Raw genomic sequence first — 23950 nt, 5'->3', positions numbered from 1 at the left:
CAGAACACACTGCTTCACCACGTCACCAGAACACACTGCTTCACCACTTCACCAGAACACACTGTTTCACCACTTCACCAGAACACACTGCTTCACCACGTCACCAGAACACACTGTTTCACCACTTCACCAGAACACACTGATTCACCACTTCACCAGAACACACTGTTTCACCACTTCACCAGAACACACTGCTTCACCAGAACACACTGCTTCACCACGTCACCAGAACACACTGTTTCACCACTTCACCAGAACACACTGCTTCACCAGAACACACTGCTTCACCACTTCACCAGAACACACTGTTTCACCACTTCACCAGAACACACTGTTTCACCAGAACACACTGCTTCACCACGTCACCAGAACACACTGCGTCACCACTTCACCAGAACACACTGCTTCACCACTTCACCAGAACACACTGTTTCACCACTTCACCAGAACACACTGCTTCACCACTTCACCAGAACACACTGTTTCACCAGAACACACTGATTCACCACTTCACCAGAACACACTGTTTCACCACTTCACCAGAACACACTGCTTCACCAGAACACACTGCTTCACCACTTCACCAGAACACACTGTTTCACCACTTCACCAGAACACACTGCTTCACCAGAACACACTGCTTCACCACTTCACCAGAACACACTGTTTCACCACTTCACCAGAACACACTGCTTCACCACTTCACCAGAACACACTGTTTCACCAGAACACACTGCTTCACCACGTCACCAGAATACACTGCGTCACCACTTCACCAGAACACACTGTTTCACCACTTCACCAGAACACACTGCTTCACCACTTCACCAGAACACACTGCTTCACCACGTCACCAGAACACACTGCGTCACCACTTCACCAGAACACACTGTTTCACCACTTCACCAGAACACACTGCTTCACCACTTCACCAGAACACACTGCTTCACCACGTCACCAGAACACACTGCTTCACCACTTCACCAGAACACACTGCTTCACCACGTCACCAGAACACACTGCTTCACCACTTCACCAGAACACACTGCTTCACCAGAACACACTGTTTCACCAGAACACACTGTTTCACCACTTCACCAGAACACACTGCTTCACCAGAACACACTGCTTCACCACATCACCAGAACACACTGCTTCACCACTTCACCAGAACACACTGCTTCACCACGTCACCAGAACACACTGTTTCACCACTTCACCAGAACACACTGTTTCACCACTTCACCAGAACACACTGCTTCACCAGAACACACTGCTTCACCACGTCACCAGAACACACTGCTTCACCACTTCACCAGAACACACTGTTTCACCACTTCACCAGAACACACTGCTTCACCACATCACCAGAACACACTGCTTCACCACGTCACCAGAACACACTGCTTCACCACTTCACCAGAACACACTGTTTCACCACATCACCAGAACACACTGCTTCACCACTTCACCAGAACACACTGATTCACCACTTCACCAGAACACACTGCTTCACCACTTCACCAGAACACACTGCTTCACCACATCACCAGAACACACTGCTTCACCAGAACACACTGCTTCACCACGTCACCAGAACACACTGCTTCACCACTTCACCAGAACACACTGTTTCACCACTTCACCAGAACACACTGCTTCACCACATCACCAGAACACACTGCTTCACCACGTCACCAGAACACACTGCTTCACCACTTCACCAGAACACACTGTTTCACCACATCACCAGAACACACTGCTTCACCACTTCACCAGAACACACTGATTCACCACTTCACCAGAACACACTGCTTCACCACTTCACCAGAACACACTGCTTCACCACATCACCAGAACATACTGCTTCACCACGTCACCAGAACACACTGTTTCACCAGAACACACTGATTCACCACTTCACCAGAACACACTGTTTCACCACTTCACCAGAACACACTGTTTCACCAGAACACACTGCTTCACCACTTCACCAGAACACACTGTTTCACCACTTCACCAGAACACACTGTTTCACCAGAACACACTGTTTCACCACTTCACCAGAACACACTGTTTCACCAGAACACACTGATTCACCACTTCACCAGAACACACTGTTTCACCACTTCACCAGAACACACTGCTTCACCAGAACACACTGCTTCGCCACATCACCAGAACGCACTGCTTCACCACTTCACCAGAACACACTGTTTCACCACTTCACCAGAACACACTGCTTAACCACTTCACCAGAACACACTGCTTCACCACTTCACCAGAACACACTGTTTCACCACTTCACCAGAACACACTGTTTCACCACTTCACCAGAACACACTGCTTCACCAGAACACACTGTTTCACCACTTCACCAGAACACACTGTTTCACCACTTCACCAGAACACACTGTTTCACCAGAACACACTGTTTCACCACTTCACCAGAACACACTGCTTCACCAGAACACACTGCTTCACCACTTCACCAGAACACACTGCTTCACCACTTCACCAGAACACACTGTTTCACCACTTCACCAGAACACACTGCTTCACCAGAACACACTGTTTTACCACTTCACCAGAACACACTGCTTCACCACTTCACCAGAACACACTGTTTCACCACTTCACCAGAACACACTGTTTCACCACTTCACCAGAACACACTGCTTCACCACTTCACCAGAACACACTGTTTCACCACTTCACCAGAACACACTGCTTCACCAGAACACACTGCTTCACCACTTCACCAGAACACACTGTTTCACCACTTCACCAGAACACACTGTTTCACCACTTCACCAGAACACACTGCTTCACCACTTCACCAGAACACACTGTTTCACCAGAACACACTGTTTCACCACTTCACCAGAACACACTGCTTCACCAGAACACACTGCTTCACCACTTCACCAGAACACACTGTTTCACCACTTCACCAGAACACACTGCTTCACCAGAACACACTGTTTTACCACTTCACCAGAACACACTGCTTCACCACTTCACCAGAACACACTGTTTCACCACTTCACCAGAACACACTGTTTCACCACTTCACCAGAACACACTGCTTCACCACTTCACCAGAACACACTGTTTCACCACTTCACCAGAACACACTGCTTCACCAGAACACACTGCTTCACCACTTCACCAGAACACACTGTTTCACCACTTCACCAGAACACACTGTTTCACCACTTCACCAGAACACACTGCTTCACCACGTCACCAGAACACACTGTTTTACCACTTCACCAGAACACACTGCTTCACCACTTCACCAGAACACAATGCTTCACCACTTCACCAGAACACCCCACTGAGCAAAAAGTCCAAAGCCCGTCTGAAAGACGTGGTCACTATACATCCTGAAGACGTCCTCAGAGGAGCTGGGATGAAAGCTTTCAATTTCATCCAGTTCCGTCAGTGAAGCTATATTTCATGAGAAAGAGGACAGGTCATCAGCCAATCACAGGAGTCAGAACCGCCATCTCCGGTGAAATGAGATGCTTGTTTTTGGAATGTGGGAGGATTCCCACAAACAACTTCTGGATTTGAACCAACAACCTCTTCTCGGAGACAAGAGCACGAGCCATGGCGCCAATGAGACAACAGCTAACGATGGTCTTAACAGAGACATTAAACTTCACCTGCTGTCTCCTTCCTGTCATGATCTACTTCCTCATTATTTTACTGACTAACCAATAATCCCACCGGCAGTTGGACTTAACAGACACACCGTGACCTTTTCAACTGATGCTGGTGTCAAATAGACGTCCAGATTACAGCCTGGACAGACGGATGTGTCTTGGACGTTGCCTGCTCAGTGGGACACTGAGCTCCTCTCACTTCATCCCTTCATTGCTGCTCTAGAAACGTCATCACTCCATCTTCAGCAGGAACGAGACGGCACTCACTTCATCCATTCATCATCGTCTATGACCTGGATGTTATCTCCTGTAAGAACTATATTAACCGTCACACACACACACATCCAGATTTGGGTCAAAGTCAGTTTTAATTGATCAGAAGAGAAGAAACAGATTATTTCAGTGTACACATAGTAATAATTCCAAATAATCTGATTCAGTGTGCAACATGTTTTATCCTCAGACTGGCTCTTTAGTTTGATTGATTGATTGATTGATTGATGACACCACCAGCTGCTCAGCCGGTGTGGAGTTCCACCTGGACAGGTCCCCAGCGCGTCCACGTCACGACGTGAACGGAACGGAAACACGACATGAGGCAGTGGAGAAAAGACGGGTGAGTAGGAACTCTTTATTTGGCTGAATGAAGGAGCAAAGTAAAGCTTCATGTTAGTATGCTGGACCACCGGTTACATCTGCAGAGAATAATCTGGACTACCTCCAATCTCAATCTGGCTTCACTGGAGTTTTGCACTAAAGCTACATGTAGGTTAACTCGGTAAAACACTGTTGTGAGGTCGGAGGTGAAAGGTCACACGTTTGCCCTCCAAGCGGCAGAACTCAGAGCAGCTCCAGTTCAGCGTAATCTCAGCAGAACAATGTGGGATTATCGCAGAAGATGAGTTTGGAAGCAGGTTTCAATCCTCCACACTGGCAGCAAGTCCCAAACCCAAACATGTTGTTGTGGTGGAGAGCAGGATGTGGGGGGTGATGTCATGCAGACCCCAGTGAGATGATTGCTCCTCTCCGGGCCCATCGCCGCCGCTGGGTTAGTTGATTGGTTTTTCTGGGGTGACGGTTAGTAGTCCGGGGCGGCGGCGGCGCTCCAGCCGCCGTCAGACCGACGCCCCTCGGGTTGATGTGTTGATGGAGCAGCTTCACACCCGCTGGAGGAGGAGCAGCAGGAGGCGGAGCAGGAGGCGGAGCTCGTCACTCGCCTTTGTAGTGCGGACGCCGCTTCTCCCTGAACGCAGCCAGACCCTCCAGACGGTCCTTGGTGGGAATCACCTGACACACACACACACACACACACACACACACACACACACACACACACACACACACACACACACACACACACACACACACACACACACACACACACACACTACTGTATCTATTTTCATATTTCTATGGGGGATGGCTGTGGGTCTGGAGGGATCAGTAACAATACAAACCGCACATTGGACTAGATTACTTTGAATTTTATAGATTGACGATTAAAATTTGGTTGAAAATAATTCCAGTTCATTTTGATCAAAAAGTTGAGGAGAGTCAAGTAATGGATTACATAATATTGATTGATCATGTGATGAAAAGCAGTTCAGCATTAAGCAGTTTGATTTTGATTCGATGTTAAATTTGATCCTAATGAGTTCGTTTACATTCTAATGTGGTAGAATCATCAAATTAAGCCCTTTGTTGCTCTTTTATTATTCCTGTGAGATTTGGGTTGTCGTTAATGTTGATTGAAGTCCTGGTGGGCGGAACCGTCAACGCCTGTGACCGTGACGCTCAGCCTGCTGAAAAATGTTCAGAGAAGGTTGGAGCAGTGGAGGTGGAGCTCACCTGGGCGTAGCATGCCTCTTCTATGGCCAGGCCGGTAGATAGATCCACCTGCAGGACAGAGAGAGAGAGAGAGGGAGAGAGAGAGGAGAGAGGAGAGAGAGAGAGAGAGAGAGGAGAGAGGAGAGAGAGACAGCGAGGAGAGACAGAGAGAGGAGAGAGAGAGACAGCGAGGAGAGAGAGAGAGAGAGAGAGGAGAGGAGAGAGAGACAGCGAGGAGAGAGAGGGAGAGAAGAGAGAGGAGAGAGAGAGAGAGAGGGCGAGAGAGAGGAGAGAGAGAGAGAGAGGGCGAGAGAGAGAGAGAGAGAGGGCGAGAGAGAGAGAGGAGAGAGGAGAGAGAGAGAGAGAGAGGGGCGAGAGAGAGAGAGAGGGGTGAGAGAGAGAGACAGAGAGGAGAGAGAGACAGAGAGAGAGACGTCACACTGAGGACGTTCCGAGCTTCCAGCAGTGAGTGGACAATCAGACACAGCAGAGTGGAGTGTGCAGGTTGTGGAGCAGAGACTCGCCTCTATTCCCTGGTTAATGGCCAGCTTGGCCATCCGGATGGCGATGGGGCCCTGCGGAGCCAAACAACAAGTGTCAGCCTCCGAAGGCCTTGAGACGGCGGCGCCCCGCCCCGCCCCGCCCCGCCCCACCCCCGCCCCCGCTCACCTGAGGGTTGATCTCCCGGGCCAGGTCCAGAGCCCGCAGGTAGGCGGCGTCCCCGCTGTGGTTCTGCTCCACGGCGTGACTGACCAGGCCCAGGCGGCACGCCTCCGTCCCGTCCACCACCCTCGCCGAGAAGATCAGCTCCTTCGCCAGAGACACGCCGATCACCCTCGGCAGGCGCTGGGTGCCACCTGCAGGGACAGAGGACCACAGGACCTGTCAGGACCATGTCAGGGACAGAGGACCACAGGACATGTCCTGGGACCTTTGGTACTGTAATAACAAACTAAAAGACATCTGGACACAGGTCTCCAGGTCCAGTGGTGTCCAGGTCTAGTGGTGTCCAAGTCTACTGGTCTCCAGGTCTTGTGGTGTCCAGGTCTACTAGTCTCAGGGTGTCCAGGTCTCATGGTGTCCAGGTGTCAGGGAGTCCAGGTGTCAGGGAGTCCAGGTCTCAGAGTGTCCAGGTGTCAGAGTGTCCAGGTGTCAGAGTGTCCAGGTGTCAGAGTGTCCAGGTGTCAGGGAGTCCAGGTGTCAGGGAGTCCAGGTCTCAGGGAGTCCAGGTCTCAGGGAGTCCAGGTGTCAGGGAGTCCAGGTCTCAGGGAGTCCAGGTGTCAGGGAGTCCAGGTGTCAGGGAGTCCAGGTGTCAGGGAGTCCAGGTCCAGACCTGCTCCAGGGATGATGGCCAGACGAGCCTCCACCAGGCCCATGGTTGCAGTTTGGGCTGAAAACCAGAAAGAAACACTTCAAAACACCTCAACTGGCTTTTTATTACAACTTTTCTCTTGTTTCGTCATGAACTTTGAAAAACTCACAGGAAACTCTGATGTCACAGGCGAGGGCCATCTCCAGACCTCCACCCAGCGCTGCACCATCCATGGCCGCGATGGTGGGAACCGGCAGGTTCCCTGAGAACACACACACACACACACACACACACACACACACACACACACACACACACACACACACACACACACACACACACACACACACACACACACACACACACACACACACACACACACACACACCAGTGTTGTGTGAATCTCCAGTCACACCACACTGTAGTTCGAGGGTGGAGGCTAGAGAACGGATGCTAGAGGGTGGAAGCTAGAGGGTGGAGGCTAGAGGGTGGAGAGTGGAGGATAGAGAGTGGAGGATAGAGGCTGGAGGATAGAGGCTGGAGGCTAGAGGGTGGAGGCTAGAGGGTGGAGGTTAGAGGGTGGAGGTTAGAGGGTGGAGGCTAGAGGGTGGAGAGTGGAGGCTAGAGGATGGAGGCTAGAGGGTGGAGGTTAGAGGCTGGAGGCTAGAGGGTGGAGAGTGGAGGCTAGAGGGTGGAGGCTAGAGGGTGGAGAGTGGAGGCTAGAGGGTGGAGGCTAGAGGGTGGAGGCTAGAGAGTGGATGCTAGAGGGTGGATGCTAGAGGGTGGAGAGTGGAGGCTAGAGAGTGGAGGCTAGAGGCTGGAGGCTAGAGGCTGGAGGCTAGAGGGTGGAGGCTAGAGGGTGGAGAGTGGAGGCTAGAGAGTGGAGGCTAGAGGCTGGAGGCTAGAGGCTGGAGGCTAGAGGCTGGAGGCTAGAGGGTGGATGCTAGAGGGTGGAGGCTAGAGGGTGGAGAGTGGAGGCTAGAGGGTGGAGGCTGGACTCCGACTCACCCAGCTCAGTGATCAGGGCTCTGGCCTTGGTCACAAACGGTCCCACCTCACTGGGATGCATCTTGGCCCGCTCCTTCAGGTCGGCGCCTGCAGGAACAGAGAGCGTGAGGCCCTGGGGCCCAGCGTCCTCACACCCAGCGGGTCCTGCAGCGTACCTGCACAGAAGATCCCAGGAACCAGGCTGCAGACGATGACGCTGCGCACTCGGTTGTTCTTCTTGATGTCCTCCACGGCGTCCAGCATCTGAAACACGGAGGGAATTGCAGAGCGGCGGTCAGAAGACAGAGGAGCCGCTCCTGCAAATCAATCCGCCCCCTTCAAGACGGCCTCCGAACCCCGACAGGAAGTCCAGCACATCACTGAGCGCCACCATGGAGAAAGTAACACGTACCAGTTTAACAAGATTTTTGCTGATGGCATTTTTGGCTTTTGGCCGATTGATCCCGACAACAACGATCCCTGGAACAGAGGAGACACGGGAGCGATTATTCGGAGACAACAGCAAGGAGACTTAGTTCGTCACCACGACGCAACGGAGCGACGCTCGTCCACCTGAAAGCTCCGAGTCCTCCAGAGAGCTTCACTGACTGGGGATCAGCCGTTGGTGTTCATGTAGTACCTTGACTGATGGAGGTACGTTTATATACAGGTATATAATAATACATAGGTTTGATACTCAAAGATGCTTTACATTCCACGCAGGATGGAGGTAAACTACGTCTGGAGCCACAGGCTGACAGGAGAGGCTGCTGCAATACACACAGGGTTCACCTTCTTGCACAAGGACACTTCAGCACGATGGTAGAGGTCAAGATGGGGATTGAACTTGCAACCTTCCGACTGGGAGACGGCCGCTCTACCAACGAGCCACGGCGGTGTTGGAGGAGATCCGTGAGTGTTGTCGACCAGCTCGTTCTGAATCCAGAGTGACGGTCGGACAGAAACGATTTCTTGTACGATGTAGTAACTTTAGCAGTTTTCACTTACGGGGAAATGGTCCTGTCGTGTTCGCCAGAGGCTGAACGTTCGACGGCCTAAAGGAGCTCAAACCTCCGTGAAAAGTTTCCCACACGTCAGACGTGGTGAACCATTTTGAAAAGTCATGGTTGTTGAGCGTGTGTCCACAGCGCCCCCTACACTGGTTTCCCATCGTACCACCGACTACTACTTTAAAACGCTTCCCTGACGTCCAAGAAGCTTGGTCGACACACGCAGCACGTTGAGCCGCACAAAACTGTCCGACACCCAGACCCTGAACCAAACAGGAAGTCTGTGGCAGCCTGCCGGACGCCTGGTGCTTTGCCACGAAACAGGAAGTGATGTGTACGTCTGCCATATGCCACAATCTATTCACAGGTATAGCGCCACCTGCAGGAAAAATCATGTTTTCAATTTGTATGTGTAATTACTACCTACTTGACCGTATTAACCTTGGATGCGGTGTTGTGAGAGTACAACATGTTAATGATGACTCACGGTGAAATGACTTTCCTGAAAAGGCGACCTTTGACCTTTGACGTGTGGCGTCAGACAGCTTCAGGTGCTGCATTGAGCTGCAGGCCCACGTTTCCATCGCACTGAGAAGAGCACAAAACGTCACCAACGTGCTTTTATTGTGCAAGGACCCGTCCAACGCTGCTCGCAGCTTTAATGTGGAATTGTTATTTTCACTTCCGATGACTGTTTGTGGAGCTTTGTGACAAACTTGAGCTCCAGGTCATAAACAAACTTTATTCTTCTTCTATTAATTCTAAAACATAATAAAACCTCTAAAAGGTTTTCGTCGCTTTGCAGCAATAAAGTGACTTTTGCCCTGAACCCGTTTGGGGTGCACCTGCGGCGTCTGACTTGGTGACGTCATCACGTCGCCAGGTACGTAGAGTGGGCGGGGCTTCGTTACCGAGCCGTGAGCAGGTGACCCGACGGACCGAGGCGAGGTCAGCTCGGTTCGGTCCGTCCAGCGGGGTCGGTGCGGTGCTCGGAGCTCCGGACTTACCGGAGTCTTCTCCATCCAGATACCGGACGCGCAGGTCGTCCTTGTGCTCGGAGCTGTAGCCCCGTGTGACCAGGCTGAGGCGGGAGCACTGCAGCGCCGCGGCCCGGTCCCGGGCGGAGAGGCTGCCCGCCGCCCGGCCCGCTGCCGGCAAGCGGAGCGACGTCCACAGGACTCTGCGTCCCAACTGCACCGCCATGATGCAGACCAGCCGCACTGCGTGACTTTCAACTCCGACCCGTCACGTGACTCTGCGTCCCGCCAGAGGCACAGACATAACCAGTAGATTGTACAGCTGGAGAGGTAGATTCAAGACATAGCCAGTAGATTGTAGAGCTGAAGAGGTAGATTCAAGACACAACCAGTAGACTGGAGAGTTAAAGAGGTAGATTCAAGACATAACTAGTAGACTGGAGAGTTAAAGAGGTAGATTCAAGACAACCAGTAGACTGGAGAGTTAAAGAGGTAGATTCAAGACACAACCAGTAGACTGGAGAGTTAAAGAGGTAGATTCAAGACATAACCAGTAGACCATAGAGTTAAAAAGGTAGATTCAAGACATAACTAGTAGACTGGAGAGTTAAAGAGGTAGATTCAAGACACAACCAGTAGACCATAGAGTTAAAAAGGTAGATTCAAGACATAACTAGTAGACTGGAGAGTTAAAGAGGTAGATTCAAGACATAACTAGTAGACTGGAGAGTTAAAGAGGTAGATTCAAGACATAACCAGTAGACCATAGAGTTAAAGAGGTAGATGCAAGACATAACTAGTAGACTGGAGAGTTAAAGAGGTAGATTCAAGAAATAGCCAGTAAACTATAGAGTTAAAGAGGTCGATTCAAGACATAACCAGTAGACTGGAGAGCTATAGAGCGAGACTGTAGAGCAGGACTATTCAACTATATTTTTGGGAGGGCCACATTTTCAGAAAGCTAAGGACCCGGGGGCCGGACAGTTCCCTGAGCTATTATTCCTGATCTCAACCTGACACGATGCTCTGCCACATTCAAAAGTGTTTTATTTTGGTACATGGCAAAAAAGTACAAATCACTGACTTTATACACATCATACTGTTTTTGTTTTGGAACAAAGGCTGTTTCAGCCCCATAAACACATATTTGAAACATCTGAAAGATTATGTATGTCTTTCTGTATAATTTTGAAAATTCTGACATCTCTACTTGTAATACAAATCCCTTTCTTTCAAGCAATCCGCAGAAGAGAGCAAACAGACGATCAGAATTGAAAGATTAGCTGAACTTGCCAATGGATTTCATGTCACACAGTCGCTGAAAATTCTGAGCATCTGACAACAAAAGCTGTTTATCGAACAGACTTAATACCACAGCTTTTTATTTTGTTTCTTTTGTTTCGTTCTGTTTTTCTCTTTTCCTTTTTTTTCTTTGTTTTATGTCCTTTTGTTATAATTGTTGTCATTATTTAGGTATTTTACTCTGTTGTTGCTCAGGCTGGTCTTAATCTCATGGCAGTTGGAAAATATTTAGATCACTGTGGTTACTGTATTATTAAAAAGAAAAAAAAATGTATGTAGCACTAACAAGGGTATTGTATGTATCTCCCCACCAAGTCTTTCTCTGTCTTTCCTTTCCTCTCCTCTCCTCTCCTCTATCCTTTCACCCCAACCGGTCAGCAGAATTCCTCCACCTCTGACTCTGGTTTCTACAAAGGTTTCTCCTTGTTGGGGGAGTTTTTCCTTTCCACAGTCGAAAATAAACCTGCTTGCTCAGGTGGATATGTTGGGCTTTTCTATTTTCTTTATAACAGCAAATTGGAACGACTGTAATGTATTTAAAATGTCTTTCTTTTTTTTAATTAAAAAAAAAAAAAACTCATAAAAACTCATAGACAGCGGTCAGTGACAGGACGTTTATTGTAAACAAAAAAACTCAACATTACAAGAAGTGCTGAGGCTGCTGGCAAAGGACTCATCATCATCATCATCATCGCAATTTCTGCTACGTCTGTGTCAACAAGCACAATAGTTATGATAAACTCTTGTCCCAGGACATGCTGGCATCTCGTCTGGACGAACAGATTAATAATCCATAATAACAATGGATTAATAATCTGGCTGCTGAGTGCCGTGGCTCCGCCTTCAGGGCGTCTCACTGGGATCGTCCAGGCTCCAGGAGTTGAACCCTGACAGGACGTGTCGCTGAGTAACGTGGCCTCAGTTTACCAGCAGCCTGGAAGCTTTCACTTGTCTACAAACTACCAAAACAAAGGTCAACAGGAAGCAAGCAGAACCAGTAACACTTTATAATCAGGATTGTGAACCTGCAGGAGCTGGTCCTGACCGGAGCCACCAGGCTGCAGGTTCAATCCTCCAGCTGACCGGGGCCTGGAGCCAGATCCTGGGCCCAGTGTGCCAGGTGAGTCCTGGCAGGTACAACCGTCACAGCAGGGACTCAGAGCAAGGTTCTGATCCAGGTCTGAGAGACACAGACTCCTGGTTCCACTTCATGCTCCAGTTTTCATGTGCTGAATTTGCAGGAATGGATCCGACGCAGCAGCATCAGTCCTGATTCACAGCAGGGTGTCAAACGACTGACCCGGATTAGACTATTCTCTGTTGGATTAGAGGAAACTTTAACGGGAACCTTCTGGATTATTCTGCTGGATCACAGACGGTAACGCTGGCTGTGTTATTGATCATAAAGCAGCATCACTGCGAGGGTGAATTCAGTGAAAGCCGACAAGCTGAAGCTGCACTGATGCTTGAAATAAAGATTTCAAATAGAAATTACAACCCAGAATCACGTGATGCATTTTTGCTTTGAAGAAAATATAAAGCAGAAAGAAGCGGCTGCAGGTCAAGTCTCCCTCGTCTCTCCTGGATCTTCCTGTTTAAAGCTTCCAAATGGTCAACCGCTTCACCAGATTGAACAAAGTGAATAGCACACGCGCACACACACACACACACACACACACACACACACGAGTACAGTGATGCACCACTGGACCCCCGGGGGTCAGCGGTGCCGTGAAGCAGATGAAGCCCTCAGTGTGTGTGTCCAGAGGAAGCTGCTTCAGGTGTGTGTGAGGCCGGGCTGGAACTTCTTCTGCTCCAGTCCTGCAGCGACGGGGGGCCGGGGGGGGTCTGCAGCGACGGGGGCCAGGGGGGGTTCTGCAGCGACGGGGGGCAGGGGGGGGTCTGCATGCAGCCCGATGAGTCCCGAGCGGCCCGGCAGCCCCCCCCCTCAGGAACAGCGACCTTTGCTGTGGACTCGTACTCGGGGTCAACGGCCTCCACTTTGATCTGGACGGTTCTGGACTTGAGACGCAGTTTGTGGGGCAGAGCGGCGGCGGCGGCGGCGTCCGGCACTTTGTGTGTGGAGACGATGACGCTCCGGGGGTCGACGGCAGACGGGGTCAGGCCTTTAGGGACCTGCTGCTCATCCTCGCCCTCCGACGACTTGCCGGGCGCTCCGTCGTCAGAGCTGCGCGGCGAGTTGCTGGATGAGCGGGTGACGAAGGCGGCGGGCCGAGAGAAGGCGGCGGTCAGCGTGCCGGGCCCACAGCGCCGGTACGGGTCGCAGGGGCTCCGCCTCCCGTCTGCAGGCTCCTGCTTGACCTCCGCTGACCCGCAGGCGGCGAAGCCTCCCTGAGTGGCAGCGCACGCCGCAGGCATGTGGGGTGAATGCTTGATGACGGATATGTGCAGAGGCTCCACCTCCTCCCTGCCGCCAGAGGGACCCAGGTCCGGGTACAGGCTGACGGGGGAGGGGCTGGAGAGCTTCTGGACCTCCTGAGCATAGACTGCAGAGGTCACCAGGCCAAACTTGAGCTTCAAGGAGAGCAGCTCGGCCTTCAGGGCGGCGTTCTCCTCGCCCAGCGCCAGCAGCTTGTTCTCCAGCACCATGTCGTTGATGCGCCGCTTCTCTCGCGAGCGTTTGGCCGCCTCATTGTTTTTGCGACGCCTCTCCCAGTACACTGTGTCTTTCTTCTCCTCCGGGATGAACTCCCTCTTCCTGCGACAGCTGCTTTTAGCCTTGTAGTGCAGCGGGGGGGCCTGGTGTCCCAGCAGGTCTCCGCTCCCCCCCCCCAAGGCCACCGCCAGCATCAGGGCATCGTCTCCGCTGTAGGACTCGCTGGAGTCCAGCTCCTGCTTGATGGACTGCATCCTGTCCGCCGCCCTCACGGGGCTCGCCGGTCTAGACGCTCATGGTTGCGAGAATCGACGGCTGGGGGGATGAAGTCTGAGGAGGCAAAGACAAAGAGTCAGTGCTGATATATCACTTATTGAAATGTTGATGAGCTGAAGCTTATGGACATGTTTCATAAAATAGACCTCTTTGTTGGAGTGTGGGACATTTTGGACAGTACATGAGGCCCTTCTCATCGGGAAGCTGAGAATTTTCACCCCTTCACTTGGTTTGGTGGCGTTCACGTTCACGTTCACATTACAGACGGGATCAGACCGCCAACAGCTGCTGTTTGGGGGCGCTGTCGCTTTAAACAAATACTGACCAGAGAGGAAGTGAAGAAGACCAAGACCAGAAGTCCCTCCACTTTAGCCCGTGGTGGCTAAGCTAGTTAGCTCCTGGCTAATGGGTAGCCGCAAACAACGGCGATGTATAATCTTCAGACAAGATATGGACAAGCGTCTACGTCTGCCCACAAGGTATTTCCCAACTTTTATTTTTTGCGTCTAATTGTTCTGAACCGCGCAGTGAGCTTTGTTTATTCACTACCCAGACTGCATTGCGCACTCCATCCCGTCCTCTCCCCCCGCCCACGAGAAAGATCGTTTGTAAACCAACAGAGATGGGGGTTTTCAAGGGGACCAGAGATCTTTGTAGCGCTGGTCCAGAGTTCTTGTTGCCCAAACGAAACGTTTTTTCCCCCCTGAAGAGAACTGCGATCCGGACCAAACAGAGGAATGTGAACACGCCCTGTGACGTCTGTCACTCAGAAGGTCGCAGGTTCGATTCTTCACATGTCGAAATGTCCTTGAGCAAGACACTAAGCGCCAAACGGCTCAGCCTCCGTTGGTGTGTGAATGTGGTAACGATGTAAAGCGCTTTGGGACTGCTCTAAAGACAAGATCTACAGTAGGGAAATCCTTTATTCAGACCTAAAGACTAAACTACAGAAACATGCTTGTTGGGAGGTTTTCACTCCTCCAGTGCGCCACACTGAGTCCTGCATCCTTTTTACATTCTTCCGTTTGTCTTCACTGGACTCAATTCAGTTCTGTTGAACTAAAATAAGGGACATGAGGGGGATCAGACCGACTGTGACTAACAGGAGAGACAATCAGCAACAAACTCAACAGGACAAAGAGAAAATGTTCTGATACGTCAGTCAGGGAATCACTGGGAACTTTAACTGATATTAAACAAACTCCTGAACCGTTCTGATGAAAACATTCAAGGTTTCACTTTTCTCCGGTGGCAGGAAGTCAAACTGTGTGTGTGTGTGTGTGTGTGTGTGTGTGTGTTCAGATTCAGTCATTCGGTCACATTCTTCCTGGCTGCACTCACACACTCACATTAACTCTTAAAGCTACAGAACACTGACCTCAGCAGCTTCACTAATCACTGATTCACCAGCAGACCTTCTCCGGGGTTCTCACTTCATCCTGGATCGGATTCAAGCTCTTCTGGATCCACCAGCCTCCGTGGAGACGGGACTTCTGGAGACGTTGAAGCTTTGGAACAAACACAAAAGGCGTCAGTGGACCGTCAAGATCACAGTGCTCTTTCTCTCGGCCCCGCTGTTGTCCTGTTCTGCTCAGTGAAACAATGTGTGTCTGCCGACGTCTTCTGTGATCATCAGGATGTTTTCATCGCTAGTTTGGACGGAACAGAAACAAAGAGGGGGGTTGCCTGACGCGTGGTTAATAAAGGGTTAATGAGTGAGCAGCAGGTTGCTGCTCTCATCGTGAATCACTTCAGTGTTTATAAGAGTTGCTGGTGGGGGGGGGGGGGGTTCTGGTTCTGTTTGTCTTCCTGACACGCTGACGTCTGCCGCCCGTCACTGCGTCACCTCGGCTCGCTGTGACATCACGACTAAATTTAGACACACGCGATGAAAGCGTGAGCGTGAGCGCCGCCTATTGCCCCACATTCCTTCATTGTGTCAGCGTTACACAATGATCTACCCCCACCCCGGCTCCTGACTCGGCCCCTGGCCCCCAGACATTACGCAACATCAGCCCATGTGGCAGTAACCACACAGACAGATTACATGGTACTGCGACTACATCAGATTACAGCAGCAAACAATCTCAGACCCAGACGGCTGAACCACGACAGCATTTATATTAAACCGGTGAGAAGACTGGAGCTTTGTGACATTTGGTAGATTCCTGCAGAGAAGCGATGCTTCTGGTCTGTGTTACCATCCGCGTAGAAAACGAAGGACTCAGTTATGTGACCAGACTGAACAAGATTCAAGCTGAACTCCATTTAAAAACACCTACGAAAAGTTGATTCTGGGGAGGGTTAGGGTCTGGTCACCACAACCAGGAGGTGCTTATGGAGACGCTGTAATAGAAATCCTAACGAGAAATTAGTGCGTAATAACATCGACACTGGTGAAGAAAAACTGATTGTGTGTAAAAATGAAGTGGTGACAAAGATGCAAAGGGGAGGGACTAAATCAGTCTGTAGTCCCTCCTCCTCCCTTCACAACACTTTAACCCAGACTGGCACATCTGGTCACATAGACTCTGAAACTATGGCTCATTCGTTTGTGGTTTGAAATAATGATTCATTCATTCATTCTTGATTTTCTGAGCTGTGCTTCTGAGAGCTTGTGTTTTCAGTGTGTGTCTTGAGAGAGTTTCATGTGGAGGACAGAGGTTTAATATCCAGGTCAAATGTCTTTAAGCTCAGTGTGACTGAAAGATGTTTCACTCAGGCCATCTAACTGGCTCTGTAACAGGCTGTGTGTAACACTATGTCTGAAACAGGCTGTGTAACACTATGTCTGTAACAGGCTGTGTAACACTGTGTCTGTAACAGGCTGTGTGTAACACTATGTGTAACACTATGTATACAACTATGTGTAACAATATGTCTGTAACACTATGTGTAACACTATGTCTGCAACAGGCTGTGTGCAACACTATGTGTAACAATATGTGTGTAACTCTATGTCTGTAGCAGGCTGTGTGGAACAGGCTGTGTGGAACACGATGTGGAACACTATGTGCAACACTATGTGTAACACTATGTCTGTAACACTATATGTAACACTATGTGTAACACTGTGTGTAACACTATGTCTGTGACAGGCTGTGTGTAACACTGTGTGTCTAACAGGCTGTGTGTAACACTGTGTGTAACAGGCTGTGTGTGTAACAGGCTGTGTGTAACACTGTGTAACACTATGTGTGTAACACTATATGTGTAACATATATATACATATATATGTGTAACAGTCTGTGTGTAACACTATGTGTGTAACACTGTGTGTAACCCTATGTCTGTAACAGGCTGTGTGTGTAGCACTATGTGTGTAACACTATATGTGTAACAGGCTGTGTCTAACACTATGTCGGAAACAGGCTGTGTAACACTATGTCTGTAACAGGCTGTGTGTAACACTATGTGTAACACTATGTGTAACACTATGTATACAACTATGTGTAACAATATGTCTGTAACACTAGGTGTAACACTATGTCTGCAACAGGCTTTGTGCAACACTATGTGTAACAATATGTGTGTAACTCTATGTCTGTAGCAGTCTGTGTGGAACACGATGTGTGGCACTATGTGCAACACTATGTGTAACACTATGTCTGTAACACTATATGTAACACTGTGTGTAACACTATGTCTGTGACAGGCTGTGTGTAACACTGTGTGTCTAACAGGCTGTGTGTAACACTGTGTGTAACAGGCTGTGTGTAACACTATGTGTGTAACACTATATGTGTAACATATATATACATATATATGTGTAACAGTCTGTGTGTAACAGTCTGTGTGTAACCCTATGTCTGTAACAGGCTGTGTGTGTAACACTATGTGTGTAACACTATATGTGTAACAGTCTGTGTGTAACACTATGTGTGTAACACTGTGTGTAACCCTATGTCTGTAACAGGCTGTGTGTAACAGGCAGTGTGTAACACTATGTGTGTAACAGGCTGTGTGTAACACTATGTGTGTAACACTATATGTGTAACAGTCTGTGTATAACACTATGTGTGTAACACTACATGTGTAACAGGCTGTGTGTAACACTATGTGTGTAACAGGCTATGTGTAACACTATGTGCAACAGGCTGTGTGTAACACTATGTGTGTAACAGGCTGTGTGTAACAGGCTGTGTGTAACAGGCTGTGTGTAACAGTATGTGTGTAACGGGCTGTGTGTCTGCAGGTTGATTCAATGTGTCAGAGCTTCATGACATCACTGCTGCTTCCTCATGACACCCAGCGGATCGACGCCCTAAAAACTCACGAAGTGTCCGGAAAACTGCCTCAACACGCCGCAAACAAGCCTCCAGCCCCGGTCCTCCCCTCCCCGGGGACACAGCAGCTCTTTGACCGATACACTGCGTCCTCCGAGCCGGTCCCGCACGGCGCGGAGGTCCGGCGGTAGGCCTCCACGCTCCGTCCTCCGACCGGACGGCAGCCGGGACACGGGCCACATGGCTCCGGGGAGCTGCGAGCTGGACCCAACAAACAGACACAGCAAACACACCCGGACCGGCTCAGCTCGGCTCGGTTCACTCACCTTCTCCTCCACCTGGAGCTCCGAGGCGCTCCCTCCCCCCGGGACCAGGAACCGAGAACAGCCGAGGTCCTCCCGCAGTGACCGGATCTCGCTCTCCTCCTCGCTCCTCCTGGTGCTGCTCCTCCTCCCGGTGTCTCCTGCTCCAACTCCCGGTGCCTCCTGCTGCTCCTCTCGGTGCCTCCTGCTGCTCCTCCCGCTACCTCCTGTCGAGGACACTCCACTCAATATGTGTGTTAGTAGGTCACTGCTTATAACTGTACCCCAGCGTCATACTGACTGACAGCTGCTGTAGCCAATCAGAGCGCAGCTTGCTGCCGCCTCATCCAATGAGAGGCCTCGTCTGTGAGCAGGACCGCAAATCTGTTACGTCATTGATATGGAGCCTAAAACACATTTTATATTAAAACACACATTTTACACACTTCACTAACACATTTTACACTAAAACACACATTTTACACACTTCACTAACACATTTTACACTAAAACACACATTTTATATTAAAACACACATTTTACACACTTCACTAACACATTTTACACTAAAACACACATTTTACACTAAAACACATTTTATATTAAAACACATTTTACACTAAAACACACATTTTATACTAAAACACACATTTTACACACTTTAACACATTTTACACTAAAACACACATTTTATATTAAAACACATTTTATATTAAAACACACATTTTACACACTAGCACATTTTACACTAAAACACACATTTTATATTAAAACACACATTTTACACACTAGCACATTTTACACTAAAACACACATTTTATATTAAAACACACATTTTACACACTAACACATTTTACACTAAAACACACATTTTATATTAAAACACACATTTTACACACATCACTAACACATTTTACACTAAAACACACATTTTATATTAAAACACATTTTACACACTAACACATTTTACACCAAAACACATTTTATATTAAAACACACATTTTACACAATTGAACACATTTTACACTAAAACACACATTTTACACACTTCACTAACACATTTTACACTAAAACACACATTTTATATTAAAACACACATTTTACATTAAAGCAACACTTCATAAACACATTTGACACTAAAACACACATTTTACAATTAAGCACACTTTATAATCACATTTTTTATTAATACACACATTTCTGCTTAAAACACATTTGACACTAAAACACACATTTTATATTAGAACACACAGGTCACACTAAAACACATTATATAAACGCCTTTTATAAGTAAAACCCAATTTCTAAACTAATTTTACAATAAAACACATTTCACACAAAAATACACATTTTATATTAAAACACATATTTTACAAAGTTATATAAGTTATAAAGTGTTTAGCTCGGCTCGGGGTGAGCTGGCTTTCACAATAAAAAAACCCAATTCTTTTCAAAATGAAAGTCCTTGTCTGTTAAAAATGACACCGCAACCTGAAAGAAGGGATGTTTAGGGATTAGCTATATTTGAGGTGAGTTGGGTTTTAATGCTTTAATGCTAATGCGAGGCCAGTTAGCTTAGCAAATTCAGATAAGACCACATTGCAGGTCAGGGACCCCTGGGGAGTCACCTGGGGGGGGGCTCAGGTTACAGATTGCTAGCTAATTAGCTTTGTCCCGCCCACTCTTGACCCCACCCTAGGTCAGGATTCAGGACTGACCCGAGCTGAAAGTGCCACCATCCACACCCCTGTAGATCCTTCTCTCTGCAAACCACAAACATTAGGGTTTGGTGGTGGCCTAGAGTTTAGTTGGCTTTCAGAATAAAAGCTGCCCACATTTTTCAAAAGAAAAGTTCTTTTTTGTTAAAAACATACCCTAGCCGTCTCACAAACCCTCTTTTTGACACTTCACCTTCTCACAGACACTTCACCCTCTCACAGACCCTCTTATGGACACTTCACCCTCTCTTGGACACTTCACCCTCTCACAGACCCTCTTTTAGACACTTCACCCTCTCTTGGACACTTCACCCTCTCACAGACCCTCTCTTGGACACTTCACCCTCTCACAGACCCTCTTTTAGACACTTCACCCTCTCACAGACCCTCTCGTGGACACTTCACCCTCTCACAGACCCTCTCTTGGACACTTCACCCTCTCACAGACCCTCTTTTAGACACTTCACCCTCTCACAGACCCTCTCGTGGACACTTCACCCTCTCACAGACCCTCTCTTGGACACTTCACCCTCTCACAGACCCTCTCGTGGACACTTCACCCTCTCACAGACCCTCTTGTGGACACTTCACCCTCTCACAGACCCTCTCGTGGACACTTCACCCTCTCACAGACCCTCTCTTGGACACTTCACCCTCTCACAGACTCTCTTTTAGACACTTCACCCTCTCACAGACCCTCTCGTGGACACTTCACCCTCTCACAGACCCTCTCTTGGACACTTCACCCTCTCACAGACCCTCTTTTAGACACTTCACCCTCTCACAGACCCTCTTGTGGACACTTCACCCTCTCACAGACCCTCTCTTGGACACTTCACCCTCTCACAGACCCTCTCGTGGACACTTCACCCTCTCACAGACCCTCTCTTGGACACTTCACCCTCTCACAGACCCTCTTTTAGACACTTCACCCTCTCACAGACCCTCTCTTGGACACTTCAGCCTCTCACAGACCCTCTCTTGGACACTTCACCCTCTCACAGACCCTATTTTAGACACTTCACCCTCTCACAGACCCTCTCGTGGACACTTCACCCTCTCACAGACCCTCTCGTGGACACTTCACCCTCTCACAGACCCTCTTGTGGACACTTCACCCTCTCACAGACCCTCTCGTGGACACTTCACCCTCTCACAGACCCTCTCGTGGACACTTCACCCTCTCACAGACCCTCTCTTGGACACTTCACCCTCTCACAGACTCTCTTTTAGACACTTCACCCTCTCACAGACCCTCTCGTGGACACTTCACCCTCTCACAGACCCTCTCTTGGACACTTCACCTTCTCACAGACCCTCTTTTAGACACTTCACCCTCTCACAGACCCTCTTGTGGACACTTCACCCTCTCACAGACCCTCTCTTGGACACTTCACCCTCTCACAGACCCTCTCGTGGACATTTCACCCTCTCACAGACCCTCTTTTGGACACTTCACCCTCTCACAGACCCTCTTTTAGACACTTCACCCTCTCACAGACCCTCTCTTGGACACTTCAGCCTCTCACAGACCCTCTCGTGGACACTTCACCCTCTCACAGACCCTCTCTTGGACACTTCACCCTCTCACAGACCCTCTCGTGGACACTTCACCCTCTCACAGACCCTCTCGTGGACACTTCACCCTCTCACAGACCCTCTTGTGGACACTTCACCCTCTCACAGACCCTCTCGTGGACACTTCACCCTCTCACAGACCCTCTCGTGGACACTTCACCCTCTCACAGACCCTCTCTTGGACACTTCACCCTCTCACAGACTCTCTTTTAGACACTTCACCCTCTCACAGACCCTCTCGTGGACACTTCACCCTCTCACAGACCCTCTCTTGGACACTTCACCCTCTCACAGACCCTCTTTTAGACACTTCACCCTCTCACAGACCCTCTTGTGGACACTTCACCCTCTCACAGACCCTCTCTTGGACACTTCACCCTCTCACAGACCCTCTCGTGGACACTTCACCCTCTCACAGACCCTCTCTTGGACACTTCACCCTCTCACAGACCCTCTTTTAGACACTTCACCCTCTCACAGACCCTCTCATGGGCACTTCACCCTCTCACAGACCCTCTCGTGGACACTTCAGCCTCTCACAGACCCTCTCTTGGACACTTCACCCTCTCACAGACCCTCTTTTAGACACTTCACCCTCTCACAGACCCTCTCGTGGACACTTCACCCTCTCACAGACCCTCTCGTGGACACTTCACCCTCTCACAGACCCTCTCTTGGACACTTCAGCCTCTCACAGACCCTCTCTTGGACACTTCACCCTCTCACAGACCCTCTCGTGGACACTTCACCCTCTCACAGACCCTCTTTTAGACACTTCACCCTCTCACAGACCCTCTCGTGGACACTTCACCCTCTCACAGACCCTCTCTTGGACACTTCACCCTCTCACAGACCCTCTTTTAGACACTTCACCCTCTCACAGACCCTGTCGTGGACACTTCACCCTCTCACAGACCCTCTCTTGGACACTTCACCCTCTCACAGACCCTGTCGTGGACACTTCACCCTCTCACAGACCCTCTCTTGGACACTTCACCCTCTCACAGACCTCTGAGCACTAAACCTTTGGGTGTGACCATGTGACAGAGGGGAGAGGCACAGAAAATGTTCTTGTTAAAACCAAGGTATGAAATCTAAAATAAATAATTTAATTCAAGTTGTTCTTTTATTCTTTTGTTTTTCTCTACTTAACAACAAAAACAATACATTCTGGATATTTTCATTCTTCAGGTTTTAGTCATGATGCCACATCTTTTAGAGGAAGGCAACAGAAATACAGAGTCAGATCTGTCAGGATCACCATAACGTGTTTATTGACTGCAGGAGACTAAAATATCAAGACTTAAAATAAATGAAATCTTTTGAGAATGTCAATCGAGGTGAATGAAGCTGGATAAAACTTAATGAGAATTCATTTTAAAACAAACAAACAAACAAACAAAAACAAAAAACCTTCAGGCTTTCTGGATGGTGGATGAGGTTTAATTTGAGGTCATGAAAGGGGAAATAGTTTAAAATGATCCAGACAGAGAAAGACAATACTTGTATTGCGAGAGAAATGGTGATAAAGTGAATCCAGATGAATGGCTGACATGGAAACTGTATATGGGGGGAAAGAGAAACTTAGTTTTGAACAGTGTAGACCCTCTGGACTGGAGAACCTAGAGTATGGAGAGAAAACTGGACGTCCTTAACACATGAAAACAAAGGAAATGTTTTCACTGTATTTGTTGTATTTCCATGCACCCTTGTGTCTCCTTCAGGTTGCACTTGCTCATATTCGCCAGTAGGGGTCACTGCTGTATAGCAGCTGAGGATTCCTGTGCGTTCACACTCAAAATGGCTACTGCACACCAGAACCTCAGGAGCAGAACATGTTCATGATAACAACGTAATGTTAACATCATGTGATCTCCTGCACAACTTCATTGAGTTCAGGATCACAGCCACAAGGAGAACATGCAGACTCCACTCAGAAAAACCCGACCCAGATTCAAACCCACAACCCTCTGGCCTTGATGTTGTCCCTCTACATATTACAAAGCTGAACGGAAATTAATCTGAAACCTTTGAGATCTCCACATTATGTTAAGCTCTGACTTTCAGAGCCTCATCCCAAAGTGTCTTTTAATTTTACATGAATAAATCTACTAAATCCTGTTTATCAAACGACAAAACCTAAAAAT

At 49.0% G+C, this 23950-nt stretch overlaps 2 protein-coding genes across 3 annotated transcripts; both read right to left on the bottom strand.

Moving 5' to 3' along the window:
* Positions 1-4277: 4277 nt before the first annotated feature.
* On the bottom strand, positions 4278-10048 carry auh (AU RNA binding protein/enoyl-CoA hydratase). The gene is made up of 10 exons (XM_080510504.1): positions 9815-10048; positions 8210-8277; positions 7974-8061; positions 7819-7905; positions 6980-7072; positions 6832-6888; positions 6168-6355; positions 6023-6073; positions 5520-5567; positions 4278-4958 (listed from the first exon to the last, which is right to left on the bottom strand). Exons 1-10 carry the CDS (start codon positions 10008-10010, stop codon positions 4881-4883), a joined length of 954 nt encoding a protein of 317 aa, XP_080366630.1. The 5' UTR covers positions 10011-10048; the 3' UTR covers positions 4278-4880.
* A 1638-nt stretch (positions 10049-11686) lies between these two features.
* On the bottom strand, positions 11687-18756 carry nfil3 (nuclear factor, interleukin 3 regulated). Of its 2 annotated transcripts, none has more exons than XM_080510395.1 (3): positions 18256-18756; positions 15358-15487; positions 11687-14033 (listed from the first exon to the last, which is right to left on the bottom strand). In XM_080510395.1, the coding sequence occupies exon 3, from the start codon at positions 13955-13957 to the stop codon at positions 12836-12838; it is 1122 nt and encodes a 373-aa protein (XP_080366521.1). In that variant the 5' UTR covers positions 13958-14033; positions 15358-15487; positions 18256-18756; the 3' UTR covers positions 11687-12835. The 2 variants fall into 2 exon arrangements, with proteins under 2 accessions (XP_080366521.1, XP_080366522.1); XM_080510396.1 differs by having other exon boundaries at positions 18532-18756.
* Between the last annotated feature and the right edge of the window lie 5194 nt (positions 18757-23950).

Source organism: Blennius ocellaris (genome assembly GCF_963422515.1).
Source record: "Blennius ocellaris genome assembly, chromosome: 15".
Taxonomy (NCBI): Eukaryota; Metazoa; Chordata; class Actinopteri; order Blenniiformes; family Blenniidae; genus Blennius; species Blennius ocellaris.
The sequence above is the reverse complement of the archived record's forward strand: the minus strand, read 5'-3'. Positions and strand labels throughout refer to the sequence as shown.

What these genes read in the sequence shown, in the direction of transcription:
- nfil3 (XM_080510395.1), bottom strand. Translation starts at nt 13,957, where the DNA reads ATGCAGTCCATCAAGCAGGAGCTGGACTCCAGCGAGTCCTACAGCGGA.
- auh (XM_080510504.1), bottom strand. Translation starts at nt 10,010, where the DNA reads ATGGCGGTGCAGTTGGGACGCAGAGTCCTGTGGACGTCGCTCCGCTTG. An exon ending in TCCTGGGATCTTCTGTGCAG is followed by an intron (nt 7,906 to 7,973) that starts GTACGCTGCAGG and finishes CTGTTCCTGCAG; the next exon opens with GCGCCGACCTGAAGGAGCGG. An exon ending in GGCCATCATCCCTGGAGCAG is followed by an intron (nt 6,356 to 6,831) that starts GTCTGGACCTGG and finishes CTGTCCCTGCAG; the next exon opens with GTGGCACCCAGCGCCTGCCG.